General features: G+C 31.9%; 1 protein-coding gene across 1 annotated transcript; it reads right to left on the bottom strand.

Annotated features, from left to right (window-relative positions):
• Window positions 1-18954: 18954 nt before the first annotated feature.
• LOC120154353 lies at window positions 18955-20064 on the bottom strand. The gene has a single exon (XM_039166127.1). The coding sequence runs from the start codon at window positions 20062-20064 to the stop codon at window positions 19099-19101; it is 966 nt and encodes a 321-aa protein (XP_039022058.1). The 3' UTR covers window positions 18955-19098.
• Between the last annotated feature and the right edge of the window lie 381 nt (window positions 20065-20445).

Here is a 20445-nt window from a genome sequence, read left to right as displayed (position 1 = left end):
TCAAATAAGGGTTTGAGGATGAATATAGATGAATAAGGGTTAAATGTAGGGTTTAATCAAAATATAGGTTGGGTTTTTATTTTGGGTGTTTTTAAGGATCGAATAAGGGTTTATGGATGAATATGGATAAACAAAGGTTGAATTTGGGGTTTTGATCAAAAAAAAATTTGGATTTAGGTGTTTGTAAGGATCAAATAAGGGTTTAAGGATAAACTAGAATGAACAAGGGTTGAATTTGGGGCGTTTGATCGAAAAAAATAGGTTGGGTTTTGGGTTTTGATGTTTTTAAAGATCAAATGAGGGGTTTGGGGATGAAAACGGATGAACAAAGGTTGAATTTTTAGGTGTTTGATCAAAAAATAGGATAGGGTTTGGGTTTTAGTGTTTATAAATATCAAATGAGGGTTTTTGGATGAACACAAATAAACAAGGGTCGACTTTAAGGTGTTTTGTAACACCCCCAACCCATATCCGACCAGAATATGAATATGAGGTGTCACATTGACTAGTCAAAATATGTACTTTTATAAAAACCATAGAAAATTTAAAACTTACATTGTATAAAGTTATTCTTTTTACATAAAACATGTTCAAAACGTTATCAAAATCCATCAGAGCATAAATACTTAATCACTTAGTTTACATACAAACATACTAATTTATATAACAGAACATACTTTACAAAAGATTTCTGATCTGATCTTTGAGTGGAGATATGCTATTCTGCTGGTACTAGTCTTTATCCTCTTGCTTATCGACACCTACGCGTAAGACACTTACACGCTAAGTCATAGACTTAGTGAGATATGTAAATACATATGTAATTAACAAATGCATGTACATACCATATAATATACATTTTACTTACATACATATTTAAACAATTATAAACATGCTTATCATTACTTATTTTATTATCACTAATTCCTTTATATCATATGAGCATATACTTAACATGAACATATTATATAATCTCTAAACCACCTCAATACATGAACAATTACTATAATCATATCATACACAAAAACATAGCATCTAATATCACAATTACACATATGCACTTGTTATCATTATTATCATATGATCCTAACTTATCACTTATACATGTCATATATCACATATACCATTTCATGAGAAACACATATATCATCATATCAAATTATTTATTCTTTTTAAAGCCATGCACACTTATGAGAACTTAAGGTATATGAGTGCATAGAGGTTGTGCACATATGATGTCACCACAGCTCATATAATTCCCACTAGGGGCGATAGAATTTGTCCCGTAGGACAATTATGTCTCGAACGACCACTATGTCTCGAAGGACCACATAAAACACATATATCCCGAAAGACCACATAAAACCCTCGACTCTTGGCATGCCAACCATACCCCTAGCTCTCATACACAAAACATGGGCATTATTATTATATTATCACATTTTTACATATTCATGTCATATACACATATAAGCTCAAGGCTTCTTATCACATATATTGTGTAATACTCACTTGGAGTTTCATATCTTCTTATCACATATCTCATATCACAAGTTCTTGTATTTACATAACATGTCATCACGTAGCTCATGTCACGTTTTCATATGATTTCATATTCACATATCACTTGGTTTGTTTCTTGTTCTTATATATTCTCATATACATATAAACACTTATTTTCTCATCTTATAACTTATATTACATATGCATGTAATCTTATGACTTATTATCAAATAACTTAGGTTACATTCTTGTATTATTTCATAGATCATTATTGTAACACCCTCAACCCATATCCGACCCGGATACGAGTCCAAGGTCTCACATTGACTTTTCAGAACATTTATTTTTACAATATAATGAAGTTTCTATTGATTAACAAAAGAAATTGTATACAGACCCTGTTAGAGCATATACAATTCAAAACATTAATTACATGCCAACTATTTTCAATGTACAAAATATATCTAATTCAAAACTCTTTTCTGATATGATCTTCGGTAAGAAGCAACTAACTTGTCTTGATCCACTTTGCTCTTTATTCTTCTCGAAACCTACTTGTGAAACAATCACACGCTAAGTCTATGACTTACTGATGCAACTAAACATATAATGTAAACTATAACTTGTAATAATGCCGTAACAATCACTGCTATCATACCATATCACTCATATCCTTATTCTTGTAACAAATACCTAGAACACCTATACAATAAATCATTACATGTAAGAACATACACAAATATACTCATCATTTCCATCATTAACCTTATTTCACTATCAATATTATTATCATTTATATCACTTAAACATATCCTCTTATACCTATCATTTTAACTAACATATGACTCATTCATTCATACAATCCAAATATAATCATATAAAACATGTAATATAATTCATAACATAAAAGCATATAAGTCACGTGTAATATGGTTATTGTTATCTCTTTATTAGCCCATGTACACATGTGAGAACTTTATATATGTGAGTCTATAGAGGCTGTGCACTAATGCTGTCACCACAGCTCATGTAAATGCACCGAAGTGCCGCTTAGAAATGCACCGAAGTGCCACGTAGAAATGCACCGTAGTGCCATATAATGTCCATAAGAATCACATAGAAATTCCTTAAGAAACATATACATATACCAAGGATCAAGTATGTGTCTCAAAAGACCTCATACATGTTCCAAAGAATACATATATGTCTCGAAGGACCGCGTAGACCCTCGACTCTTGGCATGCCAAATATACCCCTAGCTCTCATGACACATAACATGAGCATTATCATTTATGTCATTTCACATATTCATATATACACATAGTTCACTTACGCGTAGAACATTTTCATATAATTCACATTTACATGTCACATAACTTATATTCTTTCTCACGTAGTCACATAGATCCATGTCATATAACATATATCCAAAGTGCATAGAATCACGTAGATCATATTTAGATCATTTCTTAGATGTTCATGTAAACCTACATATCATATCTTGTTCACATATAATCATATATACTTCAAATAGCACATAGAAACACCTAGAACACTTCCACATAACTTATATCAATTTTCTGAATCCTTTCATATTACTTGATAACATATATCATATATGTATATAATAACTTATGTCATATCATCTACCTTATGCTTCATTTCTTTGTATTCCCTTAGATTACATAAACTATGTCGTATTTCTAAACATATATCGTTTAATAGTATTTTATTTATATATTAATTTAATCTATTTACTTAATTCAATTTCATATATTCCTTATAACCTTTTCATATAGCTCCATAAATCTTTAGCATATAACTTATCTTATATATTCGTATCATCCTTTTTATATTCAAGTTTCCTAATTGATATACTATTCCCATTTCATTCTATAATTCAATCTTCTTTAGTTCCCTTAACTCTCATTAAATCAAAAAGCTCTATTATACTAATTCTCATAATGGACCATACCACTATGTACTTGTCCAACTCTTGTTTCTATTAAGCATATACTGTTACACATGTTTACTTAGTTCCTATCACTTCTCATGAACTCACTTTCATCATATTTTCCTATTATTACATATTTTATCTCATAACCATGTATTCACATAGTCTTATTTTTTTATTATCATATGACTTATATTTGTTCTCCTATAACTATTCATAGACATCTATTTCCATTTCCATATATCATTTGACTTATCTTCTATATTCCTATAATTTCATAACTTATTTTATATTCTCTCATTAACACTTAATAGTGTTTTTATGTAAACCACATAGCACATACAAAACATAACAATTCATATAATCAAACATACATACACTTCATGTTGTTAACATACTTATGATCAAGACTTAATGAGCTATTACTATAGGAAATAGACTTATCATAAGTCCAATTTCCATATAATCTTATAAAAATAAACTGCACTCACCTTGGCCTCACTACGTTCCAATCCACTTATGATTTCCTCTCTTTCGATCGAATCTTAACTTGATAATCATTCCAGAACTTGTTCATGTTCGATATCTACATAATCACACATTGATACATATTAATATCCAATTGATATACTCTAATCTATCATTTCTTAGACCAAAAGAAAGGTTTATTTCTATTTCCCCTTTGAAGTGCATCGATACATTCTACAGTGCATTGATGCATTCTTTAACATGTGAATTAATGCACTACCTATGCATCGATATACCAATCACCTTCGATGTTATCATTTTAAGGGGGTGCATCGATGCACTAATTGCATTCGATGTTTCTTCTTTAAAGAGTGCATCGATACACATTGAATGTGCATCGATACACCTTGCAAAGAATTTGCATTTTAAGCCCGAAAACCATCAACTTTTCACTCAATTCTTCTATTTTAAGCCCCTATTATGTCATTAAACTCAACTACCATTACTTAAACCAACTTATATCCATATAAACCATCTTTATCTTCTATATCTCTTCATGATTCTTAAAATTTAAGAATCTTACTAAACTTTCAACTTTGTTATTAATCCTTTCTAACTTCATAAATCTCTTATTCTTATTGATGGCAAGTCAAATTCAACTTTCAATTCTTATTATAAACTCTATTTCAATATTTCACTCAAGAACTCCAAATCTTTAATCTTCCTTAACTCCTTTATCTTTTGATTTTAAGAAAACTTAAACTTTCCTTAAGCTTAGTTATCATCTAATGATCATAACCCAACCTTAAATTTAACCAGAAATTATCTAAATAGAAGACTCACCTTTTGTTCAAGCCTTCACGTATGAAGAAGGAAGAAGGAAGAAGAGAAGAGAACTCTGGAAACTTTTCTCTCTTCCCACGTGGTTTCCTTATCTTATAAGCGAAAATAAAAATCTTCTTTGTCAAATGACCATTTTACCCTTTACTTCATTTAATAATTACCAACAATCCCTCAAAAATATTTACAAATAAGTCCCTGTATTTACAATCTTTTGAAATCATACTTCAAAGTTACAAAAATTCCATTTTAGCCACTCACCCTGATTTTGGGATATTACAATTATCACATAAATGCATATCACATAACATGTAATGCAAGCAAGGCACATTCACATAATATACAATCCTAATCATACATCGACTCATGCTATCATATATTCATATAAATCACATACATTTATTCACATAGATTATATGTACATATGCACTTAACATCTAGACACAAGCCTTTATTCCTATACATCTACATCATAACACTACATGCTTATATTCCAATATCTATATAGCTTATAATCGGAATTAGATGTTGAAAACATTTTGATGTTTCGATATAACAAATTAAGTGGTTAATTAATTTTAAGATTTTATATTGAATTATATATTCGATTAAGTTATTCGAATATGGAAATTATTACTCCAAGTTTTTAAAAGTCTAATTCAATCCTTACTCAAGTGTAAAATTAAGTTTCAAATATTAAAATACTTTTGAAACAATTTTTACAAAGTATTTCGAGCCATATTCGAGCCAAAAATAAAAATTATTTAGTATGGTATCGATACCCCCTATAGGGTACCGATACCCCTGTGAACACTTTGGTTCCGAGAAATAACAGAATGCTCGAATGGTACCGATACCCCCTATAGGTATCGATACCCCCCATAGGTATCGATACCCCATGTAATGGTACTGATACCCCTCATGTGGTATCGATACCCTAAGGCATATAACGGTCGAAATATTTGAATTTTACACTGCAGGTACTGATACCCTATGAAGGGGCACCGATACCCCCACGCTCTAAGCTATTTTATTAATTGTTTTCACACGTAAATGGATCCATTGACTCCACTAATCATCCCTAACGTTCAAAATCAATTGAAGGAGTATTTAAAACAAGTTCTGAAGCCATTGATCAACAAGAAATCATTGAGAAATAAGAGAGAAAGCATCAAACACCAAGTTTGTGCAATTCAAGCCAATTTTTCCTTTCAATATTCATTTTGCTTTCAATAACACACATTGTGCTCATTTGTAATCATCTTTGAGTGTTCTTATCTTGTTCTAGAATTGTGCAAACATCTTACCTTGTGAGATTTTCTTGTAAGTTTGCAAATTTTGTGTATTTCTCTTTGGGAGAGAGTGTGCTCAAGAATTGGGGTATAATTATTGAGGGAGTTGTAAGGTTACTATTTGTCCTCAAAAGAAAGAACAAAATAGTGAATTTGTTGGAAAATCCTTAGTGTGGATAGCTAAGGTAGTGGACGTAGACTTTGATTGAGAAAGTCGAACCACTATAAATCGTTGTGCAAATTACTTTCAATTTTCTGCAAAAGCTTCCACAAAATTTTTAATTACCAATTCACCCCCATCTTGGCCTATTCTGTAGATCGATTAACTCAATAATTGGTATCAAAGCCTCACTCATTTGAAGGTTTAATCACCTCTTGAGTCAATTCGGGAAGAGTTACATCGATAATCAAGTCATCAATGACCTCTACTTCAAACTCTGACATCGGTCTTGATTCATTGCCCGTCAAAAAGCCTCTTTTCTTCAATGGAGCTAATTATGTCTATTAGAAGAATATAATGATGTATTTCATTCAAGAAAGTGAGATGGGAGCATGTAATATCATAGAAGACGGATATATCAAACCCTCCACACATCCAAGATTGTGGAGTGAATGAGAGACAAGAATGTTCCAGCTCAACTCCAAAGCTATTCATATTATCTTTTGTGCTCTTGGACCGGATGAATACGGGAGAGTTTCATCTTGTACAACCGCCAAAGAGATATGGGACAAACTACAAGTCACTCATGAAGGCACAAACGAGGTAAAATAATCTAAAATTAGTCTTCTAACTCATAACTATGAAAATTTCATGATGAAACCGGATGAAGATGTCAAAGCTATGACGAATAAATTCTCCACGATTGTCAATATTCTCAAATCATATGGAGAAATCATTCCAAATGACAAGCTTGTAAGGAAGTTAGTTTACTCTCTTCTAAAAGATTGGCAATCAAAGAAGAAGGCGATCATCGAGGCTAAGAACTTAAAATCCTTGACCCTCGATGAACTTATTTGCTCTCTCCTGATGCATGATATGATGCTTATAGAAGAGGAAGACCTGGAGAATAGAGACGAACCAAAGAAGGAGATAGAGAAGAAGAAGAACGTATGAGTTTCTCTCAAATCAACAAAAGATGAGAGTGATTCAGATGACGATGACGAGGAAATGACATTATTTGCCAAGCGGTTCAGAAAAATGATGAGGCCTAACCGAGGAAGAAAATTTAAACGAAATAAAGGCTTCAAAAATGAACCAAAAGAGAAGGACCCGATCATTTGCTATGAATGCAAAAAATCGGGGCATGTCAAAAATGATTGCCCACAATTGAAGAAGAAGGGTCAATCAAAGATTAAGCACAAGGCTCACGTGGCTACATGGAGCGATGAAGAAGGTTCCGATGAAGAGGAATAAGAAGTAGCAAATTTGTGCTTGATGGCATTCGGGGAAGATTCTAAGGTAACCTCTAACTCATTTGATTTAGATGATTTATCTTATGATGAGTTATTAGAGGAATATACTGGGTTGACTTCGGATTATGAGAAATTGTTTTTAAAATACAAAAATGATATTTCAAAATTGAAAAATGAAAATAATCTCATATCCAAAACCAACAATGATCTTGAAAGTAAAATCAAATATTTATAAATCAAACTAGAAGAGTTTGAAAATAAAAATACTGATTTGCAAAATATACTTTCAAGAGTCAATGATAATCATCAAAAGGAAATTGACGATCTTAAAGCTTCTTTTGATAAAGTTGGATCAAAACGTTTTGAAAAATGAGAAAATTCAAAAACCAACTTTGTTAGAAAATTTTTTAGAAACTACAATCGTAGAGGTCCCCGAAGAACCTCTAATGGAAAAATCGTTAGAAGTATAGGGGTTCCTAAAGAACTCATTACTACTAAATATAAGGATATCCTACACAAATGGATACCTAAGGGGACTAGGATTTTGGAAACTAATGAATGTGGACCCAAAATAATTTGGGTACCAAATATCAAAAATTAATCTATGTTTGTAGGAAAATGAGTATTACTACAAGGCATAGGAAATAAACTCAAACTCATGGTACCTTGATAATGGATGCTCAAGACACATGACCAGAGACAAAAGCCGGTTCATAGAGCTCAATGCCAAAAATGGAGGAGATGTGACTTTTGGTGATAACTCAAAAGGTCAGATTGAAGGTATAGGCACTATAGGTAATACCTCTTCCATATAAATTAAGAATGTTTTATATGTGAATGGATTAAAGCATAATCTTTTGAGCATTAGTCAATTTTATGATAAGGGATTCAATGTCATGTTTGAAATTAATGGTTGTAAAGTTATTGACATTGCATCTAATCGGATTATGCTTGTTGGTCATAGAATATGAAACATTTACATGGTGCATTTAGATTCTATAGATATGACTAATTTATGCCTAGTTTCTAAAGATGAGCATGATAGTTGGTTATGGCATAGGAAACTAGGACATACTAGTATGCGTCTTTTGCAATGACTAATTCAAGGAGATTTAGTTTGAGGGTTGCCTAAGCTTAAATTTGATAATGATAAAATCTGTGATGCTTGTGCTAAATGAAAACAAAAGCGAATTTCTTTTAAATCCATTAATGGCGTATCCACTAGTAGAGTGTTATAATTGATCCATTTAGATCTTTTTGGGGCATCTAGAACTACTAGCTTGGGTGGAAACAATATATATTTGTATTGGTAGATGATTATTCTAGATATACTTGGGTTCTATTTTTAAGTACCAACGATGAAGCATTAGAAAAATTCATCACGTTTTTAAAAGTAATCCAAAATTAAAAATGTTACTCTATAACTAGTGTTAGGAGTGATCATGGAACTGAATTTGAAAATCTTGGATTTACTGAATTTTGTAATTTTAATGGTATTAGCCATAATTTTTCAGCACCTAGAACCCCTCAACAAAATGGAGTTATTGAGAGGAAAAATCAAACTTTAGAAGAAATTGCTAGAACCATGCTTTGTGAAAATAATTTGCCAAAATATTTTTGGGCGGAAGCCACAAATACCACTTGTTATGTTATTAATCGAGAAATGATTAGGCTTATTTTGAAGAAAACTCCATATGAACTCTTTAAAAATAAAAAGCCTAACATTATCTATTTTCATCCGTTTGGATGTAAATGTTTTATTTTAAACAACGGTGAAGACAATCTTGGCAAATTTGATGCTAAAAATGATGAAGGAATTTTTTTTGGGTTATTCCTTAAATTCTAAAGCTTATCGAGTATTTAATAAAAGAACTTTAGTTGTAGAAGAGTCTATACATGTTGTTTTCGATGATAATCCCCTTCCGAGGAAGGATTCTTGTTTCAATGATGATGTAGGTATTATAAATACAAATGACATTAGACATGACGTTGGAGAACCATCATCAAAGGAAGAAACGAAAGATGAGGAAACTCATGATCCTCTCGAGAATCCAACCATTGAAGAAAGGGAAGTATCTTACCCAAGAAAATACAACTATGTCAAGTTTGGTGAAATTATAGGAGATCCATCCAAAGGGGTAACAACTCGATCTTCTCTTAGAAATATTTGTAATTATGTTGCATTTATCTCATGCATAGAGCCTAAGAATATTAAAGAATCATTAAAAGATGAACATTGGATTATGGATATGCAAGAAGAGTTAAATCAATTTGAGAGAAGTAAAGTATGGACATTAGTTGAAAGGCCTAGTAATTAATCTACTGTAGGTACTAGATGGGTATTTAGGAATAATCTTGATGAAAGTGGTAATATAGTGAGAAACAAGGCTAGACTTGTTGCTCAAGGGTATACTCAAGAAAAGGGCATAGATTATGATGAAGCATACGCTCCCGTAGCTAGGATGGAAGCAATTAGAATGTTATTAGCATTTGCATGTTTCAATGAATTCAAATTATATCAAATGGATGTTAAAAGTGCATTTTTAAATGGTTTTATAAAATAAGAAGTGTATGTGGAACAACCTCCTAGTTTTAAAGATTTAAAATTTCTGACACTACATTGTTTTTAAAGCATAAAGGTAAAGACTTATTAGTAGTTCAAATTTATGTTGATGATATAATATTTGGTTATACTAATGATGTTCTTTGCCAAGAATTTTCTGAGCTAATGCAAAGTGAATTCGAGATTAGCATGATGGGAGAGCTCTCATTTTTCTTGGGACTCCAAATCAAGCAAAGAAAAGATGACATCTTCATCAATCAAGCTAAGTACGTCAAAGATATGCTCAAGAAGTTTGGACTGGAAAATGGGAAACCTCATGACACTCTAATGAGCTCATCAACAAAGCTTGATATAGATGAAGGAGGTAAATGTGTGGATGTTAAATTATATAGGTCAATGATTGGCTCTTTGCTTTATTTAACTGCAAGTAGACTGGACATTATGTTTAGTGTTTGCTTATGTGCTAGATTTCAATCATGCCTTAAGGAATCACATTTACTAGTTGTTAAGAGAATCTTTAGATACCTTAAGGACACTCATAGTTTAGGACTTTGGTATCCTAGAGACTTTAGCTTGCATGCCTTCTCTGATGCGGATTATGCAGGATGCAAATTATATAGGAAAAGCACCTCCGGTACTTGCCAATTCCTTGGAAATATGCTGATTTCTTGGTTTTCAAAGAAACAAATTTGTGTTGCATTATCTACCACTGAAGTCGAATACTTTTCAGTTGGTAATTGTTGTGCACAAGTTTAATAGATGAAACAACAACTTTTTGATTATGGAATTGAAGTAGGTACCATTCCTATCAAGTGTGACAATGCTAGTTCTATTTGTCTCACTAAAAATCCCATCCAACACTCTAGAACTAAGCATATTGAAATAAGACATCACTTCATTAGAGACCATGTCGCTAAGGAATATGTAATTCTAGAATTTGTTGATACTTTGCACCAATTAGCGGATATCTTTACAAAACCTTTAGACAAAGAAAGATTTTGGACACTTAGGAAAGAATTAGGTTTAACTGACATTTCCTCACTCATTGTTTAAATTAATTTTAGCACTTTTAAAGAATAAATAAAAATTGCTTATAATAATAAATTTTTTATTGCATTCTTTGCTTAGTTAGGGGGAGTTTATGTTCTTTGGTAAAAATTAATTTTATGTTCAAATGTAGTTTAAGGATTAAATTGATTGATTGAACATGATTAATTTTCAATATATGAGTTGCCAATACCACTAAAGCTAATTAATTTAGCATTTTAAGTGTTTAAAAACGGATTTTTGACATTTTTGTGAATAAAGTATCGATACCCCTAAGACTAGTATCGAAACCCCCTTTGAATAGGTATCGATAGCCCTACAATAGGTATCGATACCATCTTTGAATGGGTATCGATACCCCCTGATGGTACCGATGCCCTCTACGGGGTCTATTAATAAACACCCCAAAAACCTCATTCTCTCAAACCCTCTCCTCTCTAGCTTTGCCGCAGTGCTCTCTCTCCATCTCCCTAAATCAATACATTGCTTCAAAACATTGATTTTTAGTCGGAATTCGATTGCATATCAACTCCCAATCTTGTTTCAATCATTAATTTGTGCAAACAACATCAAATTCCACTCAATCCAAAATTTTTAAGGTATTTTTCCAAAAACCTCTATTTTATCAAATTTTGAACTTATGACTGGTTTAAATTAGTTCTAGGTTGAAATAATTATCGGGCATTGATCACATGTTATTTCTAAACTAGATTCTAAAACTAATTTCATCAAAAACACAATATTTTTATATAAAAAATTCAAAAATTCAAAAAATAATTTTTGTTTTATTTTCAAAAATCATGGGTTTAATTGATGTTTTTGGTTCAATTATGTTGTTTTCATGAAAATCATACGTATTATGATTCTCAAACATTATTTTCAAAATAGTTTTCAAAACTTTTCCCATTAGGATTATTTTAGAGAACCTTGAAATATTGAGGACTCATTTGAGTTTTGGGATTGATATATTTGCATACATGTGTTTTCAAAATTGCAGGTTATCCATTCTATTCTGATTTCCTAAGTCATGTCTCACAAACGCCATAGGTCATCTTATAGTCGATCAAACCGACCTCAAAACCCTCCTCCAAATCCAAATCCTCCAATTCCTCCTCAAATTCCTGATTACAATATGACTATAGGTAATTCTTGCTTTAATGAACCTGGTCGTAGACAAGATCTCTACTATAGGTATTCTCATTACTTTGAGTCATATAAAATTCACGAAGAACGCATATCGTCCCTTCAAGCTATGGTAGATATGAATTTTAGATATCTACCTACCCTATTAGATTGGAAATTTGATAAACTCTGTCAACTCGAACCGATTGTTTACCAACAACTCATTCGAATTTTCTATTCCAATGCCGTTTGCATTCAAAATCGAGAACAAACCTCAAACATAGGGATCTGATCCTATATTCTTAGTCAATTCATTCACATTGATTCTCAGTATATAGTAAATGCTTTTGGCTTAGATGATGATGGATTATACAATGAAAAACAAATCGTCAGATCCCGTTACAATGTTAGATCAAGTGCGAGTGTCTTAGATCATCACGATCGGTTTCTTCATCTTATGATCTCTTGGTGGTTTAGACCATCCGGAGGAAAATACTCCACTCTTAGAGCCTTAGATTTGTGGTGGATACATTGTATCCAGAATAATATGAAAATTAACCTTCCTCATATCATCTTTTCAGTTCTCGTTGACATCGTGAATCTCGTTCCTAATAAGAAAACTTGTCTGAGTCTAGTTTACGGTTGTCTATTGAGTAATTTGTTTAACAAAGCCAAACTTTGGGTACAGCTTGATGTAGCCATCCCTCTCAAAAATCAAATTAATCTTCTTTCCTTAACGAGATCGGGATGGACGAAGGATAAGGAAACCGATGAATGGGTTCGATCCTCTGAAGAAACTCCAGGAGCTAGTTCTTCACGAGCTCCACCGGGAGCGGATGACGATCCAGAGCTTCAACAACTAATGCAAGATATTGACGAAGCCGACGACGAGCCGGAGCAGCCCGGAGAACAAGCACAACAAGCGGATCCAATACCTCCATATTTTCAATCTTTTATGGAGACATTCAATTTCCGATACGCATCTATGGATTCACGTATAACTTCCATAGAGTCTCATTTATCCACAATGGGAGCTCAATAATTGGAAATTCTCCGGGAGATACGCTCAAACAACACAACTATGAATGAACGTATTAATGCGCTCACACATGAGATGGCCGCTATGCGAGTTCTTTTTCCTCCTCCCGATCCTCCAACGGATGCTTGAACCATGCTTTGCTTGTCTTGGATTGAACTTCGAACCTATTGTTTTAAACATTTTGATGCTTATGAATGTTTGACTTTATGGATTTTTAAATTTGCTTTGAATATTTGTGATGGATTTTGGATGTTTGGTAATTGTTTTTATCTTGAACTTAAATGACTCTTTATTTTTGCATCATTTTAGTTATGACCAATTTCCATTGCATATTTATTTATGAATATTGAAATTTTGGAACTAATGGCTAACATTTCTCTTGATTTTGATCTTGGCAGCTTAAGCTTTATCTAATTCACATCAATTGGCAAAAAAAATTGTTTTATAAATCTTTTAGAGCCTTCTTTTTGATTTAACAAAAAGGGGGAGAAGTGTTAGAGTAAGGGGGAGGGGGAGTAATTTTTCAAACTTGATTTCAAAATTGATTTTCAATTAGAAAATCTTAAAAATATTTTGTTATATCAAAAAGGGGAGATTGTTGAAAACATTTTAATGTTTCAATATAACAAATTAAGTGGTTAATTAATTTTAACATTTTATATTGAATTATATATTCGATTAAGTTATTCGAATATGAAAATTATTACTCCAAGTTTTCAAAAGTCTAATTCAATCCTTACTCAAGTGTAAAATTAAGTTTCAAATCTTAAAATACCTTTTAAACAACTTTTACAAAGTATTTCGAGCCATATTCGAGCCAAAATAAAAATTATTTAGTATGGTATCGATACCCCCTATAGGGTACCGATACCCCTGTGAACACTTTGGTTCCGAGAAATAACAGAATGCTCGAATGGTACCGATACCCCCTATAGGTATCGATACCCCCATGAAATGGTACCGATACCCTCAGGTGGTATCGATACCCTAAGGCATATAACGGTCAAAATATTTGAATTTTACTCTGCAGGTACCGATACCCTATTAAGGGGTACCAATACCCCCACGCTCCAAGTTGTTTTATTAATTGTTTTCACACTTAAATGGCTCCATTGACTCCACTAATCATCCCCAATGTTCAGAATCAATTGAAGGAGTATTTAAGCAAGTTCTGAAGCCATTGATCAACAAGAAATCATTGAGAAACAAGAGAGAAAGCATCAAACACCAAGTTTGTGCAATTTAAGCCAATTTTTCCTTTCAATATTCATTTTGCTTTCAATAACACACATTGTGATCATTTGTAATCATCTTTGAGTGTTCTTATCTTGTTCTAGAATTGTGAAAACATCTTACCTTGTGAGGTTTTCTTGTAAGTTTGCAAAATTTGTGTATTTCTCTTTGGGAGAGAGTGTGCTCAAGAATTGGTGTATAATTCTTGAGGGAGTTGTAAGGTTACTCTTTGTCCTCAAAAGAAAGAACCAATTAGTGAATTTGTTGGAAAATCCTTAGTGTGGATAGCTAAGGTAGTGGACATAGACTTTGATTGAGAAAGTTGAACCACTATAAATCGATGTGCAAATTACTTTCAATTTTCTACAAAAAACTTCCACCAAATTTTTAATTGCCAATTCACCCCCCTCTTGGCCTATTTTGTAGATCGATTAACTCAACATTAGACTTATCACAAGTATTAATTCCCTTACGTAATCCAAATCTTAAAACATGTACTCACCTGGGTCTCAATGGAAACTATCAAGTTCTCGTTCTTTCCTGTAAATCTTACTTTGTCGACCTATCTGAACATTATTTTCGATCAATGTCTACACAATCATGTATTGATACATATCAGTATTCCAATTGATATACTCTAACCTTTCATTTCTTAGATTAAAGAAAAGATCTATTTTTATTTTCCCTTTAAAGTGTATCGGTACATACTATAGGGTATCGATACATTCCTTAACGAGTGTATCGACACACTACCTATGTATCGATACACAAATTACATTCGAAAGTTTTTCCTGATCAAGGGGGTATCGATACACTCCTTAATGTATTGGTACACTTTGAACATCTTCCCAGATTTTACTCTTGATGTATCGGTACCTATTGAATGTGTACCGATACATACCAGCCCAGAAATCAATTTTAAGCACGAAAATGACTTCATTCTAGCTCAATTGTGTCATATTTCAACCCCTTTCATATCCTTAACTCACATACACCTACTTAAACTAATTAATACTCATTCAATACCTCTTTAACTTCAAAATCCAATCCTCCACAAAGCATTCAAGAATCATACTCAATTTTCAACATGTTCTAAATCCAATTCTAACACTTTATATTCCTTAATTAGGTTGATGACAAGTCAAATTCATCAATAAAACTTCAAAAACCTCTTTATATCAACAATTCATTTCTAAACCCCTAATCAAAATTCCTTTCTAATTTTTTCTTCTTAATGTTTTAATATTATAAACTTTCCTTATCTTATATAACACTCAAAGAATAAAACCCAACTTAAACATTCAAGAATTAACCATAAAAATTAAAACTCACATTTGAGGGTTGAGCTTGAGCACACGGGAAGAAGAAAGGAAGAAAAAGAAGAGTTCTAAATAACTCTCTAAACCCACGTGTTCACTCTTAATAATGGGGAAGAAAATATATTTTAAGCTAAAATTACCATAATGCCCTTCACTCATTCCAAATATAATTTAATCCAATACTTAAATATTCCTATTTAAATCCTTAAACTTTTAAATTTTCCTAAATTGATCCCTAAATTTCATAAATTTTCATTTTAGTCATTGACCTGGATTTCGGGATGTTACATGTTTGATCGAAAAATCAAACGATTTTTGGGGTTTGGGTGTTTATGAATGAGATTTCTAAGGAAAAGTCAGAGGATTTTGAGAGAATTGGAGTGTAAAGAGAGGGAGCAAAATCAAAGAATGAGAAATAAATTGAAAATGACCGAAATTATGGTTGAATTTTCATTTATATATTTCTTAAAATTCGGGCCTCTTGCCCGCATGTTTCTGAAGTTTAATTGGCTTTGTAACGTCGTCCCCATGTTTTAAATTTGTTCAATTTAATCCAAAGGTAATTTTGCAATTTAAGCTTTATATTTTTAATTCTTTCAATTTGATCCTTATATATTTTTAATTCTTTCAATTAATATTATATTAATAAACTATATAATTTATATTAATAAATTATAGTATATATTAATAAACTATACAATTTATATATATAGTATATATATTTTATATATAAATTATATAGTATATAAAAGTATACAAATAGTTTAGACATAATATATAAATATAAACTATAAAGTTTATATAGTCTATATATAGTTCATATACAATATATATATAAACTACATAGTTTATATATATAGTATATATAGTTTATATATAGTATATAAATATAAACTATATACTTTATATATATATAGTACATATATTTTATATATAGTTTATATAAAAACTATATAGTTTATATTTATATATTATATATAAACTATTAGTTTATACATAATATATATAATTTATATATAATATATATAGTTTATATATAGTATATAAATATAAATTATATAGTTTATATATTATATAGTTTCTATATAGTTTATAATATATATAGTTTACATACTATATAGTTTAGATATAGTATATAAATATAAACTATATAGTTTATATATATTATATTAGTATATACTATATATATTATAATTGTTTTAATTTTTTTCTCAACTTTTGAAAGGATTGTAATTTAGTATATTTTTCAGATTTTTTTACATTTTACATTTATTTCAATTTGATCTATTTGTGTTCTTTAATTATTTAAATTTAAATTTTTTTCAATTTAGTCCTTCAAATTATTTAGTCCTTTTTTATATTAATTTCAACATCACATTTTAAAATTATTTTGATTAGGTCCCTTATCAATGCTTGTTGTTTTTTTTATTTTTATTTGTAATTTCATATTTGTTCAATTTAGTCCTTAAATTTATATTTTTATAAAAAATGATCAATGATTACTTATATTTTTAGTAATTTGCTCTAAATCATATACAATTACAAATTGTAATTCAACATTCACAAAAGGGAAAAATAATTAATCCAAAAATAAAAAATTACTCGACCTGAACTCAATTCGTATCCGGTAAAGATTCGACCTGAATTTTATTTGTCAATGATGTGACTCAATATGAATGAGATCTGGCTGATTTCCATCCAAACCTAAATTAACCTGGTGTTTAACTGCTCTAGACCTGAACTGTTTTGACCTAAACTGACATCGATCCGAACTGAAATTAAACCGACCTGAACTCGAACTGAATCTGGTGTCAAATTAATCTGAAAATGACCTGAGCTAATTTGACATGGACCTGACCTGACCCGATTCGAACCATCAAATTGACCTGACATGTATAAGATTTTACCTGACCTGACAAGATCCGACTGAAACATGAATGATTACCCGATTTTACATCCCTAGTCATCAAAATAAGTATTCGAATCCACTTTCTTGGTAGTTGTTTGCCTCTTTGTCGAGTTCTTCCACTGTAATGATTTTAATTGTTTTGTAGCGTGCTTCACATCTCCCTCAGCCTAATGGATGCAACTCTGCTTCATCAAACTTGTGTGGGATATTGTTTGGAGAAGCTTTTTTTGGTAACAAAGATAGCCGCAAAATTAGTGGGTAGATCGATCTAGCATATTAGCTAGATCTGAATTAAAAATGTGATAAAATTCTTGAGGGGGCCGGCTAAGTGAGCTTGAAAAGCTCCATGCTTCGACAACATCCCATGCGAGCAAGGAAGTCAGCAATAATTATAAATTTTGTGCCTAACATGAATAGAATTCTCCTACCCCTATTATATACCTCACAAATGTCTCACCAATAATATTGTAACATATGCATTAATATTAATTAGTAAACTAACGGCAGTTTTATGATTTTTAGGGATTACAATTTAGAGTTTATGATCTTTTGAGATTTTTAGAAATTTAGGATTTTTTTAGATTTTCTGGAATTTAAGGTGTTTTTTTTTTAGAATTTCAATAATTTTATGGTTTTTTTAGAAAGTAACTTGTGGAATATTGACTCATGTTATGTATATTATGTTTGTAAAATTAAGTTAAAACCTTAAGTTGGTGTAGTGGTTAAGCCTTGTTTTTTATGAGTTCAAATCCCTTCAAAAGCATAATTTTACTGAATTTTCTCAAACAAAATTACGTCGTTTTGGGTTTTTTAGCACCAAACACAATCATGCCAAAACGACGTCGTTTTGGTGAGGGAGCCACGTTAGCAACGTCACAACACGAAGATGCCTTGTCATCGTGTCGTTAATCCATTAACGGCGGAGTGGCATAATTGCAGTTAAACTTAAACATTAGTGTTAAAATTGACAAAATTGAAACGTTGGTGGCATAAACGAGGCTGAGTCTAAAGGTGAGTGGTATTTGAAGTGGTTTACCCTTTATTTTAAGCAAGCAAAAAGGGCTTTCAAGTTGGTGGCAGCATTACTTATTAATTCAAAAACATATTCATTCCTGCCACATTATACTAGCCGTTGATGGAAATCGAATGGTTAGAGTAAATTCATCTTAAAATCCAAGCATGTGTATGAGCCAATCAAAGCCTTCCGTGCATGTTTTATAAAAAGATATTTCAGAAAATTAATACATGACAACATATAAATATTCTAGATATATGATCCGTTGATCATGTTTGTGAGAAACAATCTTGAAATGCAATGAACAAACGTAAAAAAGAAAAGAAAAGTAAATGTATGATGAACATGATAAATGTTCAGTATGCATGCAAACTAATTTATCTACAGAAAAATGAAGCAATCCAATGAAATTAGAGGATTGACAATGTCCTCCTCCATAGTAACCGATTCATTTTCTTGCTGCGATGACAACGCTGCTCTCAGCGCAGTTTTATCAATTTTCGAACTTATTCGATGAACCAAAGTCTCTCTATTTCTCAAACAAGACTTCAATGGAGTACTTGGCTCATGGCTGTTGAGCTTCGGACTCGAAACCCTGAAATTTTCCCTTCTTTGAGAGGAAGAAACTGAGTTGAGTGCATTCACCTTGGGACCAACGGTTCGCTTCGATGAGCAAATTTCCTTGGACGTACTTGCCAATAATCCTCTATAGTTATTGTTAATGTTGTTGTTGTCTCCATTAAATCTCCTGCTTGGTGATGGCGACCTCAAAACTCTACTTGGTAAATAATTATATGGAGAGTTAAGCCTATAATCAGGATCCTTCCGGAAGCTCTTTTGTCTCGTTAAAGTTGATTGTGAATTCGACCGTCCTCTCTTCTGCGGCGTAGAGCGGCCATTCTCCCTCGCCGGACTCCCCTGTTTCGCCAGTGCCACCACCGGTTTAACCGGTGAGTTCGATATCTGAGGAGGAGATTTAGTGACGGCTAACGTACGAGAAGCTTCCTTGATTGAATTAATACGGACAATATGAGGGTTTTCCTTAACACATGCCCACAAAAACTCAGTGGAAAAGTATCGATCCTTGGAGCTCAATGTCGAAGAAGCCGAGCTGGAAGCCGAAGAACAGGAACCAGTTGCTGTGCTGATGGCGGAACAGGTGAAGGAAGAAACTGAAGAAGAGGATGAGATGGTGGGGGAAAGAGGCAACGGGGAGATTTTCTTTGCGAGGGGAATGGGAGTTTTGGGAGCTTGTTGTGATGATGAGATGACAAGCTTGTCTTGAACATGACTGAAATCGTCCATGTAATAATTCTTGGGTTTGCATTTGCTGATGCAACAACCCATTTTGTGTTTTGTTGGTTTCCGAGTTCATAGATAAAGATTAAGCAACTCCGTTTTATACAGTTCAAGGTTGTTGGATTTGGACAAATGGTAAAGTGTTGGCTCTTGCTTTTTTGTTCGTAACTTTTACTTTATCATTATCATGCGAGTGTTTTGAATTTTGTTACCGGGTTTGAAACCCGTTATGTAACGGTCACGTATATACCCACGTTAATTTATTTCAACTATAATAAACAAAATATATACCCAAATTATAAGGATTGAAACTCAAATCTTATCTTAACTTCAACCCTAAACTCTATTACTAATAAGCTTTACATGTTGCTTTATCATTTTCTTGTTGATTTTTTAATATATTATTCACAAGGATTGATTTAGGGTTAA

This window comes from Hibiscus syriacus, unplaced genomic scaffold, assembly GCF_006381635.1.
Source record: "Hibiscus syriacus cultivar Baekdansim isolate YM2019G1 unplaced genomic scaffold, ASM638163v2 tig00111128_pilon, whole genome shotgun sequence".
Classification (NCBI taxonomy): Eukaryota; Viridiplantae; Streptophyta; class Magnoliopsida; order Malvales; family Malvaceae; genus Hibiscus; species Hibiscus syriacus.
The sequence above is the reverse complement of the archived record's forward strand: the minus strand, read 5'-3'. Positions and strand labels throughout refer to the sequence as shown.

Coding starts and splice junctions, on each gene's coding strand:
- LOC120154353 (XM_039166127.1), bottom strand. CDS start 20,064: ATGGGTTGTTGCATCAGCAAATGCAAACCCAAGAATTATTACATGGAC.